General features: G+C 40.9%; 1 protein-coding gene across 1 annotated transcript in view; it reads right to left on the bottom strand.

Moving 5' to 3' along the window:
- Nucleotides 1–20,388, bottom strand: part of cib2 (calcium and integrin binding family member 2) — a 70,632-nt gene that overhangs the window by 10,410 nt on the left and 39,834 nt on the right. Inside the window, exons 3-4 of the mRNA XM_039773663.1 lie at nucleotides 5,086–5,197; nucleotides 113–260 (exon numbers count right to left, since the gene is read on the bottom strand). Of these exons, the coding sequence (XP_039629597.1) occupies nucleotides 113–260; nucleotides 5,086–5,197 (260 nt within the window). The remainder of the gene's footprint in view (nucleotides 1–112; nucleotides 261–5,085; nucleotides 5,198–20,388) is intronic.

Genomic DNA, 20,388 nt, shown 5'->3' on the forward strand with positions numbered 1-20,388 from the left:
TTGCAATAATAAATTGAAAATTAAGACATCTGTATGCAGCACTAGAAAAGGTCCAGAGAAGAGCGATAATATTATAAAATACACTGAGAATGTTTACTAACAAATTTGTTACCATAGATCTTAAAAGCGTAGATGGCTTTCAGTTCCCTGGGGGCCATTTCACTGAGCACAGAGAACATGTCAACAAAATCATTGAAGCTAAGGTTCCCCTGTCCATCTTCTGAGAAGGCCTCTACGATTCTCTGCTTGAAGGGGTTTTCCTGTGGAGACAAAGAAGAGTATGTGAGATTCGTTGAAACCTGCTTCTGTGAATCACTTACAAGGTCAATGGCCCAGCGTCAAAGACTTGACACCCAAAGGATGTCAGTGTCTTAACCAGCAGACGTGGCTGTCAATGTGCTGCACCCATTGCTACAACTCAGTTCTGTTTTCTTTAAAAGCTTTTTTGATGCCATACAACAGTCAGCAAGTAAAGCTAGCAAAGGCTGGCTTGTCCATCTTTTAACACCATAATGCTTAGTAAACCCCCAACAATGAAAATTCAGTGAGGAAGTTTTATTATCAGTATATAACTTATAATTATAATTAATTCATGCATTTATTTCTGATAGGACTGACTACTGCAATGCATTATTCACTGGCTGTTCAAATCGTTCTTTACGTAGCTTTAAGTTAATTGAAATTTACAAGAACTAGAAAGTACGAGCACATAACTCCTGTTCTTACATATTTACACTGACGCCCAGTTAAGCTTAGGGCTCATTTCAAAATCCCCTGTCTTACATATAAAGCCTTAAATAGCCAAGGCCCTCCTTACTTACCTGAACTTATCATTACTATTAAAGTGTCACATCACAGCCAGGGCTCCTTCCCCGGCTGGGGTTGAAATTCAAACTTTGTGTCTCTTTTGTTCATTTTTGATTCTTTTACTTGTTTATATATTGTACATCATTCTTTATTTGTGGTTTTGTCTATGTATTTCAATTACCTTTGCTATTTTCCATGTATTTTGTGGGTAGTCCCTGAAGAGGCAAGCCCTCCTGCCAATCACCACCAGGAACTCCCTGCTACCCTATAAATCCAGAGGGTCATCCACAGCTCCTGATGGTTCAATGTGAATGTGCTAAGCAGTAACAAGTTTACTTGCGTTTCTTTGATCGATTAGATTTATAATTTTTCAGTCCTCTGCATTGTATTTTGACAATTCTTTGAATATCTGTATTGAAAGTTGTTTGCTATGGGCTTCCTTTGGTGCTACAGGTAATTCCTTTGTCTTTTGTGCTGTACAGAGTGTGCTAATGTTAAAGAGCATTTTTGAGAAAATGAAACTTTTTGGTGTTTAATTTCATTACTAGCTGGGGTTTGATGGCATATCCCCCTCTAGTGGGCATAATTGGTAGTGTTTGGGACAATGTGCTTTGGAAATTATGGGGACTTAAGTGCATTTGCTATATTTCAGCCAGGGTTCCTCCCTTGGCTGGAGTTCCAAATCCTTGTTTTATGTCATTTTTGTGTCATTTATTTGTGTTAATATTACTTTTGTTAATTATCAGCTTTGTTTTCAATGTCTTTATTATGTGCATTGTGTTTTGTGTCTTGGAAGGAGATGATTGTTGACTTTAGGAAGACTAAGAGTGACCATCTGCCACTGAACATTGACAGCTCAACTGTGGAGGTCATCAATAGCACCAAATTCCTGGGTGTCCACCTGGCAGAGAACACACCTGGTCCTACAACACAAGCTCTTTAGCCAAGAAAGCCCAGCAGCGGCTCTACTTCCTGCGTAGGCTGAGAAAAGCCCATCTTCAACCAGTTACTCTAACAACATTCTACAGAGGAACCATAGAGAGCATCCTGAGCAACTACATCACTGTCTGGCTTGGAAATTGCACGGTCAGGAATTGTAAAGCCCTACAACAGATAATGAAGACAGCTGAGAAGATCATCGGTATCTCTCTTTCTTCCATCATGGACATTTACATCATACGCTGCATCCGCAAAGCCACCCGCATTGTGAATGACCCAACACACCCTTCACACTCACTGTTTACACTCTGCCATTGAGAAAAAGGTACCGAAGCATTCGGGCCCTCATCACAAGAATGTGTAACAGTTTTTTTCCCCCCAAGCAGTCAGATTCCTGAACACTCATGGACCGGTCTGATATCTGATGTATGTGTTCTGTTCTGCAGTGTTGCACATGGTTGCATATGTTAGTACATTTGACTCACATGCACCTTGTTATATATTATTTGTCCTTATGTTATGTGTTATGGGTTCTTCGTTGACCTGTGTTTTATGTAGCACCATGGTCCTAGAGGACTGTTGTGTTCTTTCACTGTATGCTGTATTACTGTATATGGATGAAATGACAATAAATACTCTTGAATCTTGGGGATTTGAGAAATTTTCTGGTTTTGCAGAATTTTATCACAGGTGCAATCATTTTGGGGTTAGTTTTGTTGTGTCTATTTCTTTAAAATTGCATGGCTTGAATTCTGTGTTGAGCCAAGGGGGAATGGGACCACATGATGCAGCAGTTGAGTAATCAAAGTCAAAGTCAAAGTGAACTTTATTGTCATCTCAACCATATACAAGTATACAGATAGATGAAATTGAAGCTCAGGGTCCACAGTGTAACAACATGATGTGCAAATAGTAAATTAAAAATAGAATAAAAATTTTAAAATTTATAATTAAAACACAAACAAACAAGACAAGACATTGTGCAAAGATAGGACAAACAAGTAGCAGCAATATTGATGTGTAAGATATGTAATATAATAAGTAAATAAATAATAAATAATAGATATAGATAATACAGAAATTATCAGTGTATGATAATAGTTGTTTAAGACGTGTGTAAACAATGACAGGTCAGAATGTTTCATAAATCCTTAGAGGTCAGTATGAGATTTTCAGTTCTTTGCAGGATAGTGGTTTTCATGTATAAAAGTTCTGTTTTGTAGAGGAGGTTGAGGCCGTGTGGAAGGTCCCAGGGGGCAGCCTGGTGTTAAGGAGTCTAACAGCTTGGGGTAAAACTCTCCTGCAGCCTCGCAGATTTGGCTTTGATGCTGCAATATCTTCTCTTGGATGGCAGAAGTGTGAAAAGTCCATGTGAGGGGTGTAAGGGTCCTGCACAATGCTGCAGGCCTTGCGGACACAGCGTTTGTAAAATATGTCTTGTAGTGAAGGGAGAGGCACCCCAATAATGTTCTCTGCTGTCTTCACTATCCTTTGCAGGCGCTATGCGGTCGGATATGTTACAGTTGCCATACCAGACAGTGATGCAGCTGGTCAGGACACTCTCTATGATGCCTCTGTAGAACATGGTGAGGATGGAAGGGGGAAGACGTGCTTGATTCAGCCGCCTCAGGAAGTGTAGTCTCTGCTGGGCTTTCTTGATTAGTGATGAGGTGTTATGTGTCCACGTAAGTTCCTCAGTTAAGTGCACACCGAGGAACTTGGTACTCCTAACAATCTCCACATCTAAACCGTTGATGCTGAGCGGGATGTGGGCAGGACGTGATTTTCTGAAGTCCACGATTATCTCTTTTGTTTTGTCGACATTGAGAGATAGATTGTTGTCTTCACACCATGCGGACAGCCATTTCACCTCATCTCTGTATGCTCTTTCATCATCCCTGCTTATCAGTCCCAGCACCGTCGTATCATCCGCAAACTTGATGATGTGATTGGTGTTGTGCGTGGCTGTGCAGTCGTGAGTCAGCAGGGTGAAGAGCAGTGGACTAAGCACACAGCCCTGCGGTGCTCCAGTGCTCAGTGTGATGATGCTGGAAGTGTTGTAGCCCATCCGAACATCAATCACCTCTGGTGCAGCTCCTGAAATATTATCTTCTGTGATTGGTTTTCATTTCTTGGGGTTTGGATTTCCTGTTTCATTCAACTTCAAAACAAGCCCAAATTATTAGCTCTCTGGCCACCATCACGCTTAGAATGAGGTGTTTCTGTTGAAACTCTGTGTTTGGTTTCTTTGCCAAACATCTCACTATGCTTGACAACCAAACATCTCCATGTTGGTCTCATTAACTCTACAGATGTTGTTCCACAATTTTTGTGGTTTGTTCAGATACAATTTATCAAACATAAGCTGTGCTTCCATATTGCTTTTGAAAAGAAGGGACATTCACCTGCCTACCTTCCCACGATAGCCATACTTATTCAGTATTTTTCTAATTTTAATGTCATGGACATGAACATTTAACCTGCTCACCAAGGTGTGAACATCACGTGATATAGTTCTTGGGTTTTACTTGATTTTGCTGAGAATTAAAAAGTCTGAGTTTGGGCTGAATTTGCTGGGATGTTCACTCCTGGGAAGATTCACAACTGTCTTGAATGCTCTCCATTTGGAAATGGTTCCTCTCACTGTAGAATGCTGAATTTCAAATTGTTTGGAAATGACCTTGAAACCCTTCCCAGATTGATGAGCAACACTAATTGCTTCTCTGAGGTCATGGCTGATGTCATTTCTTCCTGGAATGATGTGAACACAACCCAGAGTGCTCAAGAACACCAAACTGCCAGAGGTTTTGCTTTTATAGAGGTGGCCACATTTTCTGGTATTGAACTAATCCTGTGCATTTTATGAATAACACCCGACTGCTGAATACCTTGTTCATTATTGCAGGAGATGGAAGGGTGGACTCATTTTTCCTTCATGGAATCTGAATGTTTGCATAGTTTTTGTAAATAAATAACACATATTGAAATCTGTTATGTACAGTATTATTTGTTACCTGAGGTGAATAGATTTCTTTTATAGAATTTAGAGATAACAACACAATTGCGATTCTGACCCTGATTATTGAAATCTCAGAACTGAAGAGGAGCATACTTTCCATTGCCCATGACTGTACCCTTGACATTACAGCTGCATGCCTACATAATGAAACAAGTCTTCATGCCCACAAATAAAGAAAACAAGTGGCTGGAAAATGTTCTCTTAGCGTTGACTTTCAGACTGGACCTTCTGGTCCCATTGGCATCTTTGGACAAGCACATTAGGTTAACCTGCATTAGGCTCACACAACACACACCCCACATGTGAAGAAGCTGTGTTACCTTGAGCTCTGGCATGTTGATTATAAGTTGCAGGGGGAGTTTAACATCAGGATCATTAGTGTAATCCATTGGCACTAAATTAGGTGCCAGCTCATGGTATCTTCCATGCAATCTGTGAAAGAGAAAGAAACATTTCAATAATACTCACAATTCTAAATAAAAGTTTACAAACAAGCCTGGAAAAGAATTTTGGCATGTAGCTCTAAGCTGTACTTAGTGAATCAGGCTTACTTCCATATCTATTTTATTTCTACTTGATATCGTTATTTTTTGTTTTCTTAAAGCATTTTCTGGGTGTGAAAATCAAAGCTAAAAACCTGCTCCACACAACTGTAAAATCTGATTAAGTGGGTTTGATAAATGGAAATGTGAAAAGTCCCAGTCAAAATGTGAAGACAATGTAAACTTGAGTGCATAAGATGCTGAGAAACTAATTCACACGTTTGTTTTTAGTCGACTGTAATGCATAGTTACTGTAATGCACGTATAACTGGACTATCTAAGAAAGACATCAATCAGTTGCAGTGAGTCCAGAATGCAGCAGCCAGAATCGTAGCCAAATAAAAAAAATCTGAGCACATCTCACCAGCTTTAGCGTCATTACATTTGTTGCCTGTGTCCTTTAGAATTGACTTGAAAATACTACTAAAGGTATGTAAAGTCATAAATAATCTTGCTCCTTTCCATATACACGAGTGCCTGTCCACCTACATTCCAAGTTGTTACCTCAGATCTTCTAATAATAGCCTGCTTCTTATTCCAAGGCCCAAGCAAGAAAGAAGTGTTGAGGCGGCGTTTTGCTGTTATGCACCAAAAATCGTAATACTTTACCAATAGATATACGCCAGGCTAATACTGTAGAAATCATTTTAAGAAACTCTTAAAATCTCTCTCTTTTAATTTAGCTTTTTCGTACCTTTTTCATAGTTCTACTCTTAATAAACTAGATATACGTAAATTAGAAGAAATGAATCTGCAATCATTATTAATCTTTACTTTTCTGTTTTCTTTTACAGTTCTTCTGTGATGGTGTTCTCCAACACCACCAACCTGATCAACGTCCTGTGCAGCCACCTGTGAGGTTTGAATGAAAGCGGATTCCCCAACTTGACACAAGACCCACTGCACTGAATTCTCTAAGTCGAAGCCTGAAAAAAAAGAATCAAGAACGACTTAAGAACATTTATGATAGGTAGAATGCTGAGTGGGGGCTGGACGGTCTTTTGGCCTGCAATCTCCACATATTTTGTTTTTTTTTCTCCAGCTTATTTGGAATTTAAATTTTTTTTTCTGTCCACACTGGCCATCTGACCTTCCCACCGGACTCACGTTTAGAGACTTAGACAAACAATTCTTTATTTAAGGATAATACTTCTCGTAATTATATATCTTTCGTATATATGAAAGATTAGAGGAGTGGTGGCTCTGAGGCCAAGGATCTGTGCTGGTATCCAGAAGGTTACTGGTTCAAATCCCCGTCTCCACCAAAAGAGATCCTACTCTGCTGGACCCTTGAGCAAGACCCTTAACCTGTAATTGCAGCAGGGGCGCTGTACAATGGCTGACCCTGAGCTCTAACCCCAAGGGGTATGTGAAAACTAACAAATTCCTAATATAAGAAATTATATAAGTCGAAATAAAGAACAAAAAAAAAAATGTTAAGTGTGTATTATTTATTTTGGATATGTGGCAGGCGGCTGGAGTCCATGCCCAGCCGGGACGCCCCTGCACTCTATATTCAGGGGGAGCAGCCCTGGATGGTGCAATACCTCCCCCTGGACGCTAGATGGCCACCACCCTGGGCTGGAGAGGTGCCTCGGTTTCCCGCAGAGCTCCATGGGAATTGGAATTGGGTGCAGCTCTGTTGGGTCCTGCAAGCACCACCAGGGGGTGCTGTAACTGGGACTCCTGAGACCGTATGGGCAACATATTCGCCAAACCCAGAATCGCAGCCAGAACTTGTAGATCAAGCACCTGGAGCACTTCCGGGTGGACTATAAAAGGAGCCAGCGACCACCACTCAGCAGCCAGAGTCGGGTCGAGGAGGACAAGGTTGCCTGGGAGGAGTGGTGGTGCAAGAAAGAAGAGTGTTAGTGCTTGTGTTGGTACTTTGGGACTGTGTTGTGGCTGTGGCGATTATGGGGAAGACGTGCCCCTCCAGCTGGAGAAAAATAAATATTTGCTTTATTTTTATATGTGCCTCCATGTGAATCTGTGTCGGGTTGGGCACTATATAGCGTCTTTCTTACAGATACTATATACTCATTATTATTCTTACCTAATTTAAACTTGTTTTTCTTTTGCGTAGGACTATTTCATGACATCTTATACAGCACTTTGACCTACAGTACATCCTGTGTATGAAAATGTGCTATAGAAGTAAATTTGTGGTTGTTGTTGTTATAGTTTGAGGATGTGTCTCCTTTTTCAGCTCACATATATATGACACACACATCCCTAACTCTCGTAGTGGTCTTCAGTTCTCCGAAAGGATTTAAATAGCACTATTTAGCAATTTTCCTTAATGTAATTTTCCTAAAACGTTTAATGAGCCAATCAAAGACTAAACAGAATATTGAACATGTGATCAATCTGGGGCATTAATGGCCAGAGCAATGTCTTAGGATGCATGAATACTTGCTCATTTGTTTTCCATTGTGAATTCAAACCAGTAAAAAGAAATGGATAGTCGGTTGAACTGTGAGACTATTCTGCCTGCGTTACAGAGTGTCATGATTAGGTTTGTGTGATTTTCTTTTGTAAATTCTAACATCTTGACAGCTATTTTCAGGTCCTTGTATCATTGCCAAGTTGAGAGCCGTTGTCAGCATTGCATCTTGTGTTTCAAGCAGTGTGGCTTAATGGATAATGACCCGCGGGTATTTAGTGTGACAGGATAAAAGATTTCGTTATCCAATCTACGGATACAACTGCTTAAAAAAAATCTTTACTTTGTTTCATTCGGTTTGACTCTTTTGCCTATTTTCTCAACTTCAATTCTTGTCTATCGTCAGGATTTTCTGGCAGAAGCTCTTCAGAGCAAACAGGTCCTCTCCCGGCACCGACCTCTGGCAGTACCCAAGGACCATGACAGAGGAGCTCGTCTGAACTATGCAGCCCAGCCAGAGTCCCAAGTGAGACTATGCCAGAGGAACGCATCTTTTCTATCATTCTAGGAGACAAACTGTTCCAGAAATACAGACTCCACCAGTCCATTAACTAGTCTTTCTCACTGACTGGGATAAAAACATGGAGTCATCCCAGCCAGATTATACCTACATCCGTACTGTCCTTTCAAAATGTCCTCCTGGCCAGGTAAGTGACAAACCTCTCCATCCTAGTCAGGATGCTATGGTTGTAACAATATGTAGATATATTGTGAGGTCCTATGCTCCTTCTTGACCACTCATCATTGCTGTTGAATGGCTCCTGATAACACCATTTCTGTGCGGTATCAAATCTCAACCCAGACTCTTTTGATGTGTAGTTCCTAGCTGGTGGAACGAGCTCCCCACCTCCATTCAAACTTCTCACTCCTTCAATGTGTTTAAGATGGCTATTTTGCTTGTTGCATTTCTCCCTAACTCCATAACTGATATTAGCTGTTAGTTTTGTAATCTAAGAATTGTTACTCACTTTTGTTCTGAGCTTTTCAGTTGTGGTAATTAATCTTGTCACCTTGTCCTTTAACACCTATTCCCAAACAGGACCCAGGAATTATCAAGTGATAGGTCCTAATTTGCTCTAAGTTTGTGTATTCTTTAATTACTTTATGAACCAGAAGGAACTCCTGTGGTCAAGATAACCTTTCCCTGGGGACTCTCAGTGGGTATCTCCACGTGAAGTTTAGTTGGTCTCCGGTCTGGGCCTCGTTTATGATGCTCAGTTTTGGCAGAGCGCAAAGCTGATGTCACGTTATGCGACTTCTTGCCATTGGGAATTTCAGATTTAATGATCGCAGTAGCTAATCTTGTTGCAGCATCATGTCAACTTACACGACTGGTAATAGCAACCCATGTCACATTAGTTGACTGCGTGCTGATCTTCCAGTTCAGTTGTGCTTGCCCCTATTTCTAACAGGCAATAGCGTGTTGTCTGATGGAGCAACACTTTATGAAGGATTTATCTCTGCCCTTTAATTCCTTTCCCTTCTGTTATGGTATGTAAAATACAAGTTCTAATACAAGCTCACAACACCTGCATTCTTTATTCCTCGTCGCTATTTTCTAGACATTGTACTTGCAGGTGAGCACTCATTGGTTCCTGTGGTTGTCAGCTCTCATCAACAACATCTTCTTATATAATACGCTACCGTGGCTGTTCGTTTGTCTGTCCAGGATTTTAAATCACCTGTAGCTCGCAAACCATTTGACCTATTGACCTGAAATTTGGTACACATATACTACGTGACATCTACTATCCATTTTCGGGGTGATGATTGACCTTAAAGGTTATTCCTCTTTTTATTTTTATTTTATTGTAGAATCAACTGTCAGCAGCAGCCAGCAGGGCGGCCATGTGGCGCATGCATACGGGCGCTGCTCTCAACCCTACCACCTTTGCCGTCACTTCCCCTCCTTCTTCATATCTTAAATCGTTCTTGAGGCAGATTGAACATTTAATGGCCAGCTTAAGTGAAAATTAAGGAAAACGTACTAAGTAATTGCAACACAAACACTGACTTAATCAGTTTTAACGTGAAAAGATGCAGACTAAAGAAGAGAAAAAGCGGGTTGCTAGGGTGGAGAAAAAAAGAGCTGTTCAGGAAGCAGCAAGCACATCAACCTCTGAGCAAAATAATGCTAAACGTACAGAGAAAGAGGATGGAAACTAGGAATGCTCAAGTCGAGTGTATTCACTGCCAGTTATCGTGCAGGGCGCCGTTACTGGTTTATTTATAAAGTACGTTTTCATACAAATGATGCAGCTCAAAGTGCTTTATAAGATAAAGAAAGAAAAAAGAAAAATATAAATATCTCGTGCATACACATCCCACACCTCCAACTATCCTGTTTGAGTTTATCCTAGCCAGTCACAGACTAGCTGGTCTCTGTTGGGCATGTCACATTAGACGATCGGCTTCACGGGAGTGAGCCACCGACTGCCTCTGACTGGCTAAGATTATGTAAATGAAGGCTATGACTGAAAAGTCATCTAATGTGACATGGGCTTAAGGAGTAAGTCAAAGGTTCATGTTGTTATTTCCACCCTAACTGCTGGATTAAGCCTCTCACTTGTTTAGTAGCAATCGGGTGTTATACATAATAAAGATCTCCTGCTTCTGGTTTTGTCCTGTTGATGGTCTAGCCTTGTGTGTAACCAGTGCATTCTGCAGTGTTGACAGTTGCTGCATTGTTAAATGAAAAGCTCTGAATATTAAAGACGACCTGACTTGACACAGTCTGCTTAATTGTTCCAGTTAAGAAAAAGGAACGCAGTAGCGCTTTAATATGGCCACCACTGTAAAGAGATGTGAATCACTCATAGAGCTTAATACAATGGCAATCTGCAGCACAGATAAAGACATACTGCAAGGACATTTTCTGCAGACCATAAACAGCACAGGGCACACTCCTTTTCTTGACAAGTTCTTTTGAAAGCTCTGCACTGGGGAGCTACAAAGCGTACAGTAAAGGCCGAGATGCCCAGACTCCTACAGTTGTCAGCAAGTGACAGAATGACTGTGAGGAGATTATTCTTTCCTGGGAGATAAATGGGCAGCCAGTTTTAAGCTTTTCATGTGTTTCCTGGAGGTGGATAAGGAGGCAGACTGAAGCTCCCTGTACTAAACTTGCATTTGTTTCCTAAAGATGGAGTCAGGTTCAAAAGCTTCCTTCTATCCTTGATTTAAGAAGCCAGAGTTAAGAAAGATTGGACGAAACCTATACAGGTCCTGGCTGAGCTTTTGGAACTTTTAGTAGGCCTTACACCATGTTTGACTCACCATTTCACAACACTATTCAGCTTGATAAGACACTCAGGCTAAAAGCTGAGATCTGTCAGCTGGAGGGTTAAAGTGTCTCCAATCCAGTGGGTTTACTCAAAAGAGAGCTGGCATGTCAGCCACCATGGTTCAACAGCACCAGCCAATTCCATAAAGTTTTTAGCGTCTTTTGGCTGTAAAGAGTAGTAGATTCGTAACAGAAGTGTGTCAGTTAGGGTTAACATAGTGCTCCATGCAAGTGGGATGAATGATGTTCTAAAATCAAAACCCTCTTTCTTCTTCACTCTTTGCATTTCTAAATACTAATAAACACAAAACAGTCACAAAGTTGTCTTGAAGGGATTGCAAAATTTAAAAAAAAAAGAAGTACAATGCCATTGTAGGATTTGACTTTGTGTTTTGTCGCCGCAATGCGGTCTCCGCATGTCCAAATCCCATGAACATGAACAGGAACAGTGAGACATGCTCAATGCGAGGCCTTTGCTGCTTCAGTTGGTCTTCCTGAAGCCAGCAGAACGGGTGACTTAGCAGAAGACACAAAGTTTAATATTCACTCCCATGAAGCAATGAAGCCTGATGCTTTTTCAGGCAGGATTGATTGCTAAAATAACACAACTTTATGATTCACATCTCTCGTATAGCTCTCATATAGCTTTTTTTAAACAGCAGGACAGAGAAGGGCACTGAGTGTCAAGGACAAATCTAGAACAGCAACATTGTCCAGACCATCTACATCTATGCATACAAGAATTTTAAAAAATGCAAAGCAGTGGTTATGAAGTGTCCAAAACTAGTGGAGATGTGCTTCCTGCAAGACTCTGTGCATGTGAGGTATTGTGCCATAGAGAAAATGCATGACGAAGATGAAACAGAACATTCCACTCATAAAACTTGTTCTATTCCAGTAATAAAACAAGGAGAGTACTTGAGTAATCTGGATTTTCCCAGAACAAAGGTTTTAAAATTCAGGGCCCCCTGGTGGTCCACTAGGCTGTGCTTGGGCACACACAGCTCTCTTGGCAAAAGTATGTCCTTAAAAATGAATTCCAGTTTTGATGATTGGCTTTAAATTGCTTTGTGTAGTTTTATAATGAACCTAACTGGAAATGCTTTGCAGTTATGTTGTGTGAATATTGAAGCCTTTACTTCTTTGTTGTGGTTATGGATGTATTAACTCATGAGATAAAAGACCAATTCTCCTGGAGAAGATTTTGTGCTGATGGCATTGTGCTGTGTAGCATCAGAAAGGTGGAGGTGAAGAAAGACTTAGGAAGATAGAGGATTGAAGAGAAATAGCCTGCAGGGAGAACTATTGAAAAGTGTGGAGAAATTCAAATAACTATGGCTAGTGGTAGCCCAAGAAGGAGGATTAGATGCAGAGATACACCATAGTGCAGTGCAGACGGAACACTTGGAGGAAGGTATCAGGGGGATTGTGTGATCTAAGGATTTAAGGTGATGGTTAAAGGTAAGGTTTTTAAGATGGTGGTGAGGCTAGCAATGATGTATGAAGCTGAGACATGAGCAGTGTGAACTCGGGACCCGGACACAGGCAGATGGACAACATAGTTCCACCACACACTGTTTATTATACAATATTTACAGTTTGTGCTCACGTGCACCCCCAGTGTCTCGCACCGTTCCCCCAAATGTCCAGGCCACACAAGTCCTATGCCTTTCTCCTGGCCACCTCCCATCCTCTCTCCAGTTCTGTCCTCTTCCACCCGACATCCACTGCTGACTGGAGGGAGACGGCCCCTTATATGAGAACCCGGATGGGCTCCAGCTGCTTCCCGGCAATCAGTCATAGCCACACCCCAGTGTGGCGGAAGTGCCAGCTGCGCACCTGGAAGCCATCCGGGTGTCCCCTGTCATCTTCCCCCCAGCACTTCCTGGTGTGGCGGAAGTGCTGGGCTCCAGGGATATGCAGGCATTGGGGCGCCGCCTGGCGGTGGCAACGGGTCCCTACAGGGCTGGGCTTCCAAGCCCTTTACCCGAGGCCCCCTACATAACCAGAACGGACGCCTCCTCGCGGTCTAGAGGAGGCACAAGCCCTCCTCCGGTCCTCCTGGGCGAGCTGGAGCCCGGCCGGGGACCACAGCAGTAAAGGGAGTGAAGGAGAAGAACTTAGACGTGGCAGAGATGGGAATGTGGGAGGGAATGTGTGAGGCTGCAAAGAAAGACATAATAAGAAATGAGACCATCAGAGGTACAACAGAAGGATGAGATATATCTAAGAAAACACATGAAAGTAGGTTGAAGCGGTATGAACATGTGATGAGGAGAGACAATGAATATGTGGGGAAAAGAGTGATGGAGATGGAATTACACTGGAAGAGAAAGGAAGGGAGGCTGAAGAGGATATAGATGGGTTGAGTAAAGGAAGACCTGAAGGAAAAGGGTGTGACTAGAGAGGAAGTGAAGGATCAAGTTCTGTGGAGATGGCTGATCAGGCACATCAACCCCACACAGAAGTGGAAAATGGGAAATAATAAGATTAATTTCTGACTAATTAATTACTTTTTTCTGAAAGTAGTCCTGTACTAATGTAGTTATACACTAGGCCCCAGTTTTCATCCAATACTGTACAAGAGCAGCTATCAGGTGATATGCAAGGAAACAAAAAGGATGGGGGACAGGCCTTAAAAAGGACCATTAGCTCTACAAAGTGGCTGAACCGTGGTCTCTGTGCTAGGCTATGTTTCAGTTCCACCACTCGATCTCATAGTGCACCTCCCATGACCCATGCCCATTCATGTCCGTGGAGTCTGAGGTACCTGCTCCCTTTTGTTTCCTACCTCTTTAAGCCAGTCCACGCTGGAATTAAGGCTGCCCAGAAATGACGCACTAAGACTGATGATTTTTTGCGAAAGAGAGTGTCATAACAGGTGAGTACAGTCTTAATTACTTCAACACAAGCAGTCTGCAAAACACTACTCTCAATGTTTTAAGGTTTGGTAAACTTGTTTGCCATTTCTTCATTTTCAGAACAGCCTTAGAAATTAGACAGATTACTGAAGAAGATTATATAATGAAAAACAAACACAAATGTTAACAATTATTAATACAGATGGAATTCCGTTGTAGCGAAATTCACGGAAATTGCATTATAACTGATATAGGGAAAATACTGTACATCTACTGTTGTGATCAGAGCCACCAGTGATTCGCCATCGCTAATGGCTATGGTACACAGACAGCTCCATAGCTGCTCTGCTGCAATTGGTAACAAGTAAACCAAGGGCAAAGTATCAGGCTTACCAAGTAACATGTGTATCGCATGATGTTTAGAACATTTAACATTGGGCTTTGATCTGCTCTTCCTTTGTGTTATCCTGGTCTGCCACAGTAGTGACTCTGAACCACTGGTGTTCTTCTAATCTAAAAATGGGAGCTAAAGCAGGACAATTGCCGCTGTGACGCAGCTCCTATCTCATGTGCTTGAGCACTAAAGTAACAGCTCCTATTTTGAATGAAGTCTTGAAACTGTACCTGCCTTCTCTATACTGTAATAACGTACCTGTATTTTCCTTGGAAACCTGGACTCACCTTCCTGTCTCTGGTGCAACTCTGTGACCCAAGCTAGACAAAACCTGTATAAAAAACTGCTTCTTAAACTACAAAAATATTTTATTTGAAAACGAGATATTAGAGGTTAATTTTTTATATAGAAATACAGGTATGAAAACAAAAAGAAAATGAGATGCTACATGTAACTTTATTTTTCAGCGTAAACTGACACTGTTTCTCACTTTTTTTGTTCATCGCAAAGAAAACTTTGAGAAGCGCTGTGAAACTCAAATGGTACAGTATCTGCACATGACACAACTACCCACGTGTGCGCTTGGTGGAGCACTGACTGCTACACTCACTCTCGCCAAGCATCACTGAGACTGTCAGAGACTGGAAATTTCACAACAGACTGTCACTTTCTTTTGGTCTAACAAAAAAGAGACAGCCTGTTGCAGGGTACCTGAGACTCAGTGAAAGTATAGGCACAGCATTAAATATTTTTTCCATTGTATTATTATCTTCAGTGGCCAATTTCGGTTGAAAAAACATTTGTTATACTGAAATGTACATGTTGTGATGTGAAATTTTGCATAGAAGTTGATAAATATTTTGTATGTCTTTATTTCTAACTTAGACAAAGCGATGTATTATTAGTGTTACATTATTGATAATAACAGCAATGGTTTGATGGTTTAAGAACCTCCTCTCCCCTTTTAGGAATGAGTCTTTGTAATTTTACAAAGGGTTGGGGGAAGTGCCTCAAACAAATTTCGTCAATATTTCTCTGCTAAAGTCTCTCAGTCAACCCTGACAGGAAAGCCAGGCTGCCTAACTGCCAAGCTTTACCTTAACACATGGTTTGGAGGGCAGGTGTGAAGTATGGCTGTTTTGAACTGTCTTGTATCAAAAGCCTTTAAGTACCACGATGCCCTATTGGCTCTAGGGGTTGGACAGGAAACCTATAAATTTGCTTCCTTTACTTACTCTCTCTCTCTCTCATACCAAACTGATGAAAGATCATCTCACACCATGAACTGAAAAGAACAACACAATGGAGAGCACAGTTCGGCAGCCGTGCAGCCTGTTCTGAAGAAAGCTGATCACAAATGATGCCTTAACTAGAGACATTTTAAGTAACTAACAAGTCTGTGTGCGGCCTAAAACTACTCATCAGCATTTATCAGGTAGTATGGTTGTACTTTGCATATTGTCTTTCTATTATAAAAAAAATTCTTGGAAAGGAAAACCAGGGAGACGAGACGTGATATTCTCGGAAGTTCACAAACACTACAGGCAAAATGTACGAGTCTACAATAATCTTTTCACCTTCGCATCATTCAATGCACAAAACGTAGATTTACACAATAATACCATACCATACCATATTTATTTGTTGAGCGCTTAAAAACATAGCATTACAACTGACCGAAGTGCTGTACAGTTACAACAAGCAGAACTAAAAGCAAAATATTAAAAACAAACATTAAGAGAGAATTAAAACAGAGATACTAAAAACAGGTCAGGGGACCAAATAAAATAGAGAAAATAGCAAAAGGCAAGTGGAAAATGAAACAGGTTAAGAATTAAAAGCCAATGTGAAGAAGTGCGTTTTTAGGCGAGATTTGAATGTGGCGACTGAAGCGGCTTGCCTAACCACTAAGGGCAGGGAGTTCCAGAGCCTGGGTGCACAGACGGAGAAAGCCCTTTCACCACGAGCTGTAAAACGTGCCTTGGGAACGGTTAGGAGCAGCTGATCTGCGGATCTAAGAACACAAGGGGGATTGTGACAATGGAGCGAGACACTCAAATAGGCAGCCAGTGTAGGGTTTTTAAAATCGGTGAAATGTGTTGGATTCTGCTACTTCCAGTTAGAAGCCTTGCAGCCGCATTTTGAGCCAGTTGGAGTCTAGAAAGAGCGGCTTTACTGATACCAAAAAGGCAGGAATTAGAGTAGTCAAGCCGGGACATAATGAATGCATGTATTACTGATTCCAGGAGGTGGTTAGACAGAATAGGCTTGAGTTTGGCGATTCGCCTTAGATGGAAAAAGCAGGATTTTACTGTGCTGTTGACTTGAGCAACCATTTTCAGGAACGTATCCATTTTGATTCCAAGTTACAAGTTACTGGAATGGGAAGAGAAACGAGGCCAAGGGGTGGAGCCTGTTTGCAGTCGGGACTAAAAACAATGACCTCGGTTTTTGAATCGTTCAGGTGAAGGAAGTTTACAGCCAGCCAGTCCTTAATGTCAGCTAGGCAGTCGAGGAGAGGTTTGGTGGAGTCAGTTGGCTTGAGGGAGAAATAAATTTGGCAGTCGTCAGCATATAGGTGATATGAAATTGCATGTTTTCTAAAAATTGCACCTAAAGGCAGGATGTAGATTGAAAAAAGTAGTGGCCCTAAAATGGAACCCTGGGGGACCCTACACGGGAGTGGGACTGATTCAGATGAAAAATCGTCTAGCATGACTCTGAGATAATGGGCCATATACTATGAGAATCTGTGTTCCCGCAACAGTTAAAGCAACAACAACTTTAATTTCAAAGAAAACACAATTTGGTCAGGTGTATATTTATAATCATGGAGAAGCGATGCAAATTTTAACAGGCAACAAGAAAGGTAATGTATATATTCCGCGAATAACATTAGACGCCAAAGGAGATCTTGATATGCCATTCGTATTAAAATGTTTACAGTTTCCCGTGAGAATAGCTTTTACTATTACAATTAACAAATCATGAGGACAAACATTAGGAAAATTTTATTATTTATTAGAGAAAAAGTAACAATATTCACTCACAGGCAGTTATACATTGCGTTGTCATAATGTATCTCCAAAAACGGAATCAAGATTCAAAGCGATCTTGAAGAAAAGGTAATTCCAAATATTGTTTTTACTGAAGCTTTAAAGTAAAAGTGCAAATAATAAAAATTGAAACAATACCAAATAAAAAAAAAGCTTTTAAAATTGTATTGTTTATGAATATTATCAAAAATACATTATTTAAAGTGTAAATTAATTCCTGCTTGTCTTTACTACACCTAATTGCCTGAGGTTATAGATATAGAAGGGAAGGTGGGGAGAAGTTATATGGTATAATACCTTAAAAACAGTGGTAAGTCTGTGAGATTTGAGGCATTCTGACAAAGGGTACATATTAATAATATAAAAGGGGAAAGTAGAGTAACATATTTCTCTACCAAGACCAAACAGTACATTTTGTTAAAACAAAATCCGTTAAACATTATGCTTTATGAACATTTGTCCGGGCCAACAAAAAGTATTCGTTGTTCTGAAAATTTCATTACTTTGGTATTCACTGTAACAGGATTTGACCTGTAATAGAATAAACATATCTAACATTTCTGGCAATCGCAAGGTTGCCGGTTCGAATCCCGTAAATGCTAAAAGGGACTCTGCTCAGTTGGGCCCTTGAGCAAGGCCCTTAACCTGAAATTGCTGAGCGCTTTGAGTAGTGAGAATAGCGCTATATAAATGCAAGGAATTACTAATTAACATTAATTAACAGTTGAAAGCTTTTGCTTCAGTCAGAGCCCCCAGTGTTTGGAGACCTTCATCCTAACTTACAAAACAACTCCAGGAACAGACTGAAGGTAGAAGCAGAACTGCACAGCCATGAAGCAGGCAGCCTTTACTCTGACTTGGAACCATTTGTGAGTTGTTTTTCTCTTTTTTTGACCATATGTTTGTATGTAACATTATAAAACAAAGCACCTATTGGTATGACGTAGTCTTCTTTGAAGAGAGATGGACACGGGGCAGACAACATGTCTGCTTTCAAAATCAAGGAATAACATTAGTTTTTGACATGAGAACATTGTGTCTGCTATGAAAAGGGAAGTTATAAAGACACTGAAAACGACATGTTGCCAGATGACAAAAGTTCAGCACCAGCTACAAAATTAAAATGCCATTGGACTAAGCCTGTTTCATTATGGCGATGTTTTTAAAGAGTGCTTTAGTTGGATTAAGAAGAATGGACTCTTTACATTACACAGACATCTCTCTCCTACTTATTGCTGTTTCAGACACTGGTTTGAATCATTCAGGTTGTATCTTTTCTTCTCCTTTCAACTTCTAGTATTTAATGCCTGGCTTCCATGAAAATAAACATAAGTCATGATTGAATTAAAATTATGCACTTTTTCTCACTGAAACTTGCCTTGTTTATGTATATCATCTGTCCCCTGTTTTCTTGTTCGAGTGAGTGGTAATTTGGTTATCTCTATCTAAGTGAGTGATTTGACCTTGTTGGAGTGTGCATTTTACTGTATGTCGGTTCAGGTGCGAGCTGTGCTTCTTCTGTTTGAATCGTGCAGCCCTTCCAGGGATGATGATGAAAGAGCTGAAGGAAATAAGGATGGCTCTGGACCCTGGTTAAGGTATTTTGAAGCTTAGGTTAGTTTAATGGCCTTTGCCAAGGTTTTGTGAAGTGTAGCCCTTCCACGGAACGCACCCAGGGGCAGGGATGGCCCTTGTCCCATGTAAAGGTATTCTTGCTTGCTCTGCTTTGAAAGTGAGGTCACCAGCTTTGGCCATACTGCTCAATTTGATTTGTGTGCTTGAAATATTAGTGATGAGTGTACAATACATGGAACCTAAGGGTGATAATGTAAACATTTCCAGTATTAACTTGTCCACCAATAAGAAAAGAACTTTAAAGGTTATAGTGCCTTTCGCTGACACTTTTACACTGCAGCCTACACAGTCAAACATTCATGAACAGTCTGCTATAGTTAAGCATTTACTTTGATTATTATGTCCACTATTATACAAAATTATGTTGTGTGACTGCTGTTAGCAGAAACAGAGATCCAAAATCATCCATCTTTGAAGCATTAGGGGGCTAGATCAGGTTGTACAACACTTTCGGGGTCTTAAGAAGTTATCTTAAAGAAGTTTGCAATCTCCTGCCCAAGGATGACAGAAGAACAATTTGATTTCAGCCTGGCCATACATACTGAAAAGAGAGGGATGTGTGTGTGAGTGTAAACGGACTTGTAACTCACTCAGGGTTGATCCCTGCCCTGATGATAGGACAGAATAGGGTTGGCTTTCTTCATATGAATAAGACATTCATCTAATTTATATTCTGACTAGTTCAGGGTCATGGGAAGTCAAAGTATACCCCAACATTATTGGATGCAAGGTAGGAACCAACCTTTTGACAAGGTGTCAGTCCATCACAGGACATACACAGATACTCACCCTGGCCAAATTAGAGGCACCAATTGACCTCACACTCACATCTTCAGTATACGTGAGAAAAACTCACACAGGTATGGGGAGAATGTGCAAATGTCAAACAGGAAGTGCCCAAGCGTAGCATTCAAACCCAGGAGCCTGGAGCTGTGAAGCAGAAGCACTGCTCCACCAAGCCATCTGTTGTTGGAATAATTGAATTAGAAAATATATATGAGTGAATGAACAAACTGCATTAGGCTGGCTGTTCTCAACTTCACTGTGCACTTCATTAGTATGCACCTCATCCCCTAACCTTTATCCCCATCGCATTCTCTCATTTGCTATCTGCTATCTCCAGCAGCAGAAACGTATTCAGCGAGGAGCTATCATCTTAGTGCCGCACCAGATGAGCCCTGTGATGGCAGGGGAAAGAAAAATTTAAATGAGAAAATGATTTTAATCAAGAAAGGGTGCTGATTAGCACCAGAGGTAGGGTATTGATAAGATGGCACAAATAACTAGACGCTCCTGGCAATTTAAGCATGCAACTAACCCAATCATTAGCACAAAAAAGAATGCCTTTTCTGACATGTAACCTGAAATGCATGTTTTCTTCCATTGTGCTATAAAAATGACAGATT

The sequence above is a fragment of the Polypterus senegalus genome, chromosome 12, assembly GCF_016835505.1.
Source record: "Polypterus senegalus isolate Bchr_013 chromosome 12, ASM1683550v1, whole genome shotgun sequence".
Taxonomy (NCBI): domain Eukaryota; kingdom Metazoa; phylum Chordata; class Cladistia; order Polypteriformes; family Polypteridae; genus Polypterus; species Polypterus senegalus.